We start from the raw sequence: 7,106 nt of genomic DNA on the forward strand, positions 1-7,106 counted from the left end.
CCATAAAAAAAGGATGAGTTTGCATCCTTTGTAGGGACATGGATGCAGCTGGAAACCATCATTCTTAGCAAACTATCACAAGAACAGAAAACCAAACACTGCATGTTCTCACTCATAGGTGGGAACTGAACAATGAGATCACTTGGACTCGGGAAGGGGAACATCACACACCGGGGCCTATCATGGGGAGGGGGGAGGGGGGAGGGATTGCATTGGGAGTTATACCTGATATAAGTGACGAATTGATGGGTGTTGACGAGTTGATGGGTGCAGCACACCAACATGGCACAAGTATACATATGTAACAAACCTGCACGTTATGCACATGTACCCTAGAACTTAAAGTATAATAATAAAAAAAAATAAAAAATAAATAAAAAAAAAATAAAATAAAAAAGGTGCTCTAAAAAAAGAACCAAAGGAGGCCAGAGTGGTCAGTGCTAGCGGGCCCAACAAAGGTGCAGGGCTTCAACTGAGTCTTCAAAGATGGGCAGGATGTGCCGAGAGACAGAAGTGATGAGTGAATGTGCTTTGGGAAAGGGACAGTGACTAGGAAGCAGAGATATTCAACAAAAGCCACTGAGGCATCTGTCTTCAGTTCCCATGGGGGAGCCACTACCATGTCAGTCCAGGGCTGAATCCTGGGAGAGCCACAGACCAGACAGGCATCAGCAGCCCCAGAGAGACTCTTCTAGGGGAAGGAAGTGTGCCAAGGTCTGTGCATGCCAAATGGACGACACGGCCATGAACATTTAAATCCACATCTCTGGGTGGGTCACTTCTCCCGTTACCATGGTAACAGGGCTGTTCTAAGCAAAATATAGCTGTTGGCCAAAAGCTACTACTGCTGGCTCACTGCAAAGCTGAACCTGTTTGCTCCAATTCACCAGTGGGGCTTAATTATCTCAAAAAACTTCTGTGCAAAGATTCTAGACTGTCCTGGAGGGGCTTTTAGATGAAATGATGATTGCTCCTCTTCTCCCTCCAATCCATGTCTGCTGTTACAATCTTCCTTAAAAATCAGACATGATCATGCAACTCTCCCATTAAAACTGTCCAACAGCTCTCCTGCTGCCTAAAGGATAAAATCCAAACTCCCTGGCATATGGCATTTATAGCATCTGCTAATGGTGTCTCACATCTAGCCTCATCTCCTATTACCTCTCGCCCCCATCCCTTGCACACTTCAGCCACCAAGTTTCTGCCCAGTCTCTGAACATACCACATATCACATACTGTTGCCCTTGCACATACTGTTTTGTCTTTCTGGAATACCCTTTGCCACCTTCTTTCTCTGATAGATGTCACCTCCACAGTGAAGCCTTCCCTGATTCTTCCTCCCTTACCCATCTGTTCTTCACCCAATTGCCTTTTCTTTAGAGGAAGCCTCCCTTTTTTATGTGCATAGTACAACTCCCTGCACACACCTCTATGATAGCATGTATCATAGTTTAGTGTAAATATTTGTTTTTCCCCATTGTGCACTAAGTTCCCAAGAGGAAAGAACCAATACTTCATCTCACTGTAAAAGCCCAGCACTCAGGCCAGTATCTGGCACACAGTGGGCTCTACTCTCTTGATGAATGACTAACGGCTGCCTGGATGAACTGCACATGGTAAGGGCACAATGTCTGGCTTGACAGAAATAATTCTGAGACAATATGTTTAAAGAGGCAACATGCTTATAGAGGTGCATTATTTTTTAATATTTAGCATGCTTCCAAATGGAAGATTAAATGTCCTCTTCCCATTGACATCCAGCTTGGCTTGGTGACTTGCAGTGCTTTCCCTGTCGAAGAATTAGAACCTCGCTGTTGACTGCAGTAGTGGCCACATGCTTTGCTCTGACCAATGAAACATGGGTGGAAGTAACATCTGGCACTTCCACGCAGAAGCTTTATGAGCCAGCTCATGTTTGCCATTTGTCTTTTTCCTTTTCCATGAGACTGGCAATGTCCCATATAGAGGCTGCTCTGTCAGGCTGGGTCTCTGAGTGAAGACAGTGTGGGATGGCTTTAATCAAAATTTAATTTAATCATGATTGTAATTTAATTATAATCATAATTACATTATAACTAAATTATAACTAAATTTTTCCTTAAAACAGCCCTGTTGTCATGGAAACAGGAGAAGTGACCCACCCAGAGATGTCTATTTAATCGTTCACGGCCATGTCGTCCATTTGGCATGCACAGACCTTGGCATACTTCCTTCCCCTAGAAGCGTCTCTCTGGGGCTGCTGATGCCTGTCTGGTCTGTGGCTCTCCCAGGAATCAGCCCTGGGCTCACGTGGTAGTGGCTCCCCCATGGGAACTGAAGACAGATGCCTCAGTGGCTTTTGTTGAATATCTCTGCTTCCTAGTCACTGTCCCTTTCCCAAAGCACATTCACTCATCACTTCTCTCTCTCAGCACATCCTGCCCATCTTTGAAGACTCAGTTGAAGCCCTGCACCTTTGTTGGGCCCGCTAGCCCTGACCACTCTGGCCTCCTTTGGTTTTTTTAAAACGAAATTATAATCATGATTATAATTGAAGTACAAAGTTTAATTCATAATGATATGTTATAATTTACAATTCATAAATGAGGCACAGAGATTAACAATAATAAAATAGAATAATAATAATAATATACTGTATTAAGGTTATGGGAAAATGACCTCTCTCTCTTAAAATATCTTATTGTACTAAACTGAGAATAACTGAAACCACAGAAAGTAAAATTGCAAATAAGGGGGACTACTGTACCTCTAAGTTCTAGCTGTGGCTCTAGCTACATGTGTGACCTTAACAAGTCCCTTCCCCTCTCTGGGCCTCAGTTTCCTTTTTAACAAATAATGAAGTTCAGCTTTCTACTCTAACTCTGTAAATATGTGCTAGGATTTTACTCCTTGCCGCTGTCATTTCACCCTTTTCCCCACCTCTACCGATTATATGGAATGGTTGACACTTTTGAAGTGTTCTTTTTTATTTGCATTTTCTTAGGTTAAACTTACATACAATGATATGCACAGGTCTCAAGTAGACCATTTGGTGAGTTTTGACAAATGCATACAGCCACATGTACCATGTCCCTAACAAGATATTGAGAGTACATTTTCAATACCCCAGAGAATCCTCTTGCACATCATCCAGTTAATCCTTTCCATCCAGAGGCAAGCACTATTGTGATTTTTTTCCACCATGGATTAGTTTTATGGAATGGTTGGCATTCTGAACTCCTTAGCTCTTTGAGGTGTCTAGTTGTCCAGGTTGCCTATTCTGAACACTCCTGAACTCCAGGCATGTGAAGACACAAAGAGAAATTCTTGGCGGGTTCTCAGGACACTCACCCATGGTTCTGCAAATTCTCTAATTTTCTGAGCCTCTGAGTCACTGACAAAGTCATGGTAGAGAGCAATGTAGGGCTCCAGGTGGATGACCTCCTTCCGGATGGGCTGGAGCAGCAGGTAGGCATTGGAATTGGTCTCATAGGAACAGTAGAGGCTAGGGATCTGGTAGAGAGTGGGCTGGAAAGAAAGAATAGGATAAGCACAAGAGAAGAAGGGTCTAGGAGCAAAACTCAACTTAGGGGAACTATGGCATAAAAAAATTGGAATGCAAGAGATACAGAATGTGGTCACTCTGATGCTGCCCAAGTGAGCTTTATTGTTTTTAATGCATCAGCTCTATCCCCTCATGTTATCCCAAATCTAGTTTCTCACACTCTAGCCAGGCCTCTCCCCCCTTCTCTTTCCCTGAGGAATCCTACCTGAGAACCCAGGGTCTGACATAGCCCCTCGTAGGTGTCTCTGGTCTGCAGGTGGGGTATATTGGGCCTCTGGATGACAGCCTCAGCTACCACCTGGTTGGGGCTCTCTGCCAAGAGCCTTTCATATTTCAAGACATTCCTGGCCATCCTCTTATTATCTGGGCCTGGAAGAAATCAGAGCAGGGAATATAAAATAGGGATTAACAAACACTGGCCGCAGGGAGTGCCACCAAGGTTTCCTCCAGCTTCACTGCTGCACAAGCAGGGCAACTGGATCTCCTGAATAACTCCTCATGTCAACGCACAGGAGGACACAAGGCCCTCACTCCCAGAAGAGTACCTGGTTTTTTTTTAAAGTACCTGTTTTTTTTTTTTTTTTTAAAGTACCCAAAGCCCTTTGCACCTTTGAAGATGCAAAGGTGCAAAGGGCTTTAGGAAGCAAAGTGGAACTTAAAACTCTTAGGCCAAGGGATCATGAGGATGGCTGCTCTGGGATAGTGTGATGGTATATATGGGGAAGATGAAGCTTCATTCATTCATTCATTGATTCTTTCACCCATCCATTCAGTAAATCTTCAATGAACATCTACTATGTACCAGATACTGTGCTACAGGCTGACCTCCCAGAATTTAGAGTCTAATGGAGAAAAAGGACATTAAATTATCACTTACAACAAAATATGATAAGTGCAATGAAAGAGAAGTCCAGAAAGCCAAAGCCTATTGCAAAAGGACCCAATCTATTCTTCCCCAGAGAATTGGAAGCTAATTCATTCCTGGCTCCACTAGATCTTTCAAATCTCCTAACTGGCCTAGACCCAGAGCAAAGAAGTATGGGGCAGAGGGACTCTAGACTTTGGCTCTAGACTGGATTCCCACAGGGCCCTTGGGAAACCCAATAAATCTTGTGTCTTGTTCATGCCCACCTGTCTGTACCCACTTCGGCTGCAAGATGCCCCATGCTTTGGCAGAGCTACCCATGGCCTGCTGGTCTCTTTGCATGACTCTCAATGCATCTCAGAAGGAGATGCTGAATTGTTCTAAGGCTCCCAAAGCATCTTTCTCTGAGGAACCAAGTGTGCTTCTAACCACAAGCATCACCCTGGCAAAGGAGGAAAGGAAGGGGCAGAAATTACCATTCTGCTTTAATAAGAGAAGAAATGAAATTTTGGAGAATGGAAATTACAAGCCCAAACCCCAGTGAAAATATTGCAAAGCCAGAAATAAAACTGGGAATCTCAACTTGCCATGTTCTATTATCCACCTATAAAAGCACACAATTTGGGTGGATAGCAAAAAATTTAATAGAACAAGTGCAAAGAAATAAAGAAGGTTTGGATTATAATTTTGTTTGTACCACTAACTACTCATGTGTTTGTAGATATACAGCTACTTCCTTATCCTACTGTTTGCTAAATTATCAGAAGGGAATAATGTTACTAAATTGATTCATTAAAAAGTTCTGTATACATGCAATTGTAAAGTCCTATATGGAATACTTTATAAATATTAAAACAAAATAGTGATTTTTGTATCTCATTTTAGTATCTAAATACTAAATACTCATGCCTGTAATCCCAGCATTTTGGGAGGCCAAGGCAGGTGGATCACTTGAGGCCAGGAGTTCGAGACCAGTCTGGCCAACATGGCAGAACCCCCTCTCTGCTAAAAATATAAAAATTAGCTGAGCATGGTGGCACATGGCTGTAATCCCAGCTACTTGGGAGGCTGAGGCACAAGAATCACTTGAACCTGGGAGGCAGAGACTGCAGTGAGCCAAGATTGCACCATTGCACTCCAGCCTGGGTGACAGAATGAGACTCTGTCTCAAAAAAACAAAACCAAAAAACAAACAACAAAGAAAAAAACCACACCCCTAAAAGCAAAAGCAAAACAAAACAAACAAATACTGTATTAAAGAAAAACCTAGGAAGCCGTCTACCACTAAAATGTTAAGCAAATATACACATATAACTTTGAAGCAAACATTTCCAAGCAGATAGCTGAGTTAGGAAGCATCTCCCTCCTGTTTAACTCATTTTGTTGTTAGCAAGGGACTCCCTGAAGGGGGGATGATGCTGAATTATGTGACCCACTGGCTGGGCAGGATGCATGCATCACAGAGGGAGACGTGACTTAAAGGGAAAAACTGGCATCTCTCTGTGAGCAGCGAAACTGAGCAATCCTGCTGAGTCACTTTCCTTCTTGCGTACATAGTGCACACTGATTTCATTCATTCTTGGGTCTGCTTCCAAAATCTGGGTCTTTAAAATGTCTCTGAAGAAACTAGCTCCCACTCTTGGGCTTTTTCCCATTGAAGCAACACTAATATATCATTGATTGGGTGGAGGAAGGAAGGGACACGTTGATATCTTCTCAGCATTTTCCAACTAACTTAAAAATTTCCCCTGATGCATTGAACAGTATGTAAGATTTCACCAAAATTTGAAATGTGACCTGGATTATGAAATCAAGATAATAAAGATAGGGCCAGGCACAGTGGTTCATACCTGTAATCCCAGAACTTTGGGAGGCCGAGGTGGGGGGACCACTTGAGGTTAGGAGTTTGAGACCAGCCACGCCAACATGGTGAAACCCCATCTCTACTAAAAATACGAAAATTAGCCAGGTGTGGTGGTAGGCGCCTATAATCTCAGCTACTCGGGAGGCTGAGGCAGGAGAATCGCTTGAACCCAGGAGGTAGTGAGCTGAGATCGCGCCACTGCACTCCAGCCTGGGTGACAGAGTGAGATGCCATCTCAAAAAAAAAAAAAAATGATAATAAAGACAGATAGCTGTATTTCTCTTGCAGGAATTAAAAGCCAGGAGCAGAAGGGAGTTCCCCATAAGTCAGACCTGTGGCTGGCTTATCTTTTATCCATTACGTACTGTAGAGAAGAAACTCCCGAGAGAGGCTGAGGGCACATGAAACATTTCCTGCCTGTTTCAAAAAAAAGGAAAAGAAAGCATTAACTTCACTGAGGACATCTCCTCTGAACAAACCATTAAATGGATTTACAAAAAAAAAAAAAAAAAACTATAAAATATTCTTACCATAAGTAGATAACAAGGCTCACTGAAAGGAACAGCAGACCAGAAATGCAGAGGATCTATGGCCTCGCTGCAAATGAGGTCTCACCAGTCTCCTCATTTACTAATGACTTATGACCACCCTTACCAGGCAAGGTAGGAAAATAAATGAAAATAAACCTTCCTAAAGTGCCCTCAAATCTTAAAGCGTGCAAAACCACGTAATTGCAGGGTGTTGTTATTTGTTATATTATATTTAATAACACAACCAAAGTTAAATATATTTAACCTAATATGGAACTATAAAAACCCTAGTAAAAATATAAT

The 7,106-nt window shown here is 42.6% G+C and overlaps 1 protein-coding gene across 2 annotated transcripts in view; it reads right to left on the reverse strand.

Annotated features, from left to right (window-relative positions):
- Positions 1-7,106, reverse strand: part of P4HA3 (prolyl 4-hydroxylase subunit alpha 3) — a 37,742-nt gene that overhangs the window by 15,830 nt on the left and 14,806 nt on the right. For both annotated transcript variants that reach the window (XM_023209411.1, XM_023209410.1), the window contains exons 5-7: positions 6,639-6,690; positions 3,750-3,913; positions 3,331-3,507 (exon numbers count right to left, since the gene is read on the reverse strand). In XM_023209411.1, coding sequence (XP_023065179.1) covers positions 3,331-3,507; positions 3,750-3,913; positions 6,639-6,690 — 393 coding nt within the window. The remainder of the gene's footprint in view (positions 1-3,330; positions 3,508-3,749; positions 3,914-6,638; positions 6,691-7,106) is intronic.

Source organism: Piliocolobus tephrosceles, chromosome 13 (genome assembly GCF_002776525.5).
Source record: "Piliocolobus tephrosceles isolate RC106 chromosome 13, ASM277652v3, whole genome shotgun sequence".
NCBI lineage: Eukaryota > Metazoa > Chordata > Mammalia > Primates > Cercopithecidae > Piliocolobus > Piliocolobus tephrosceles.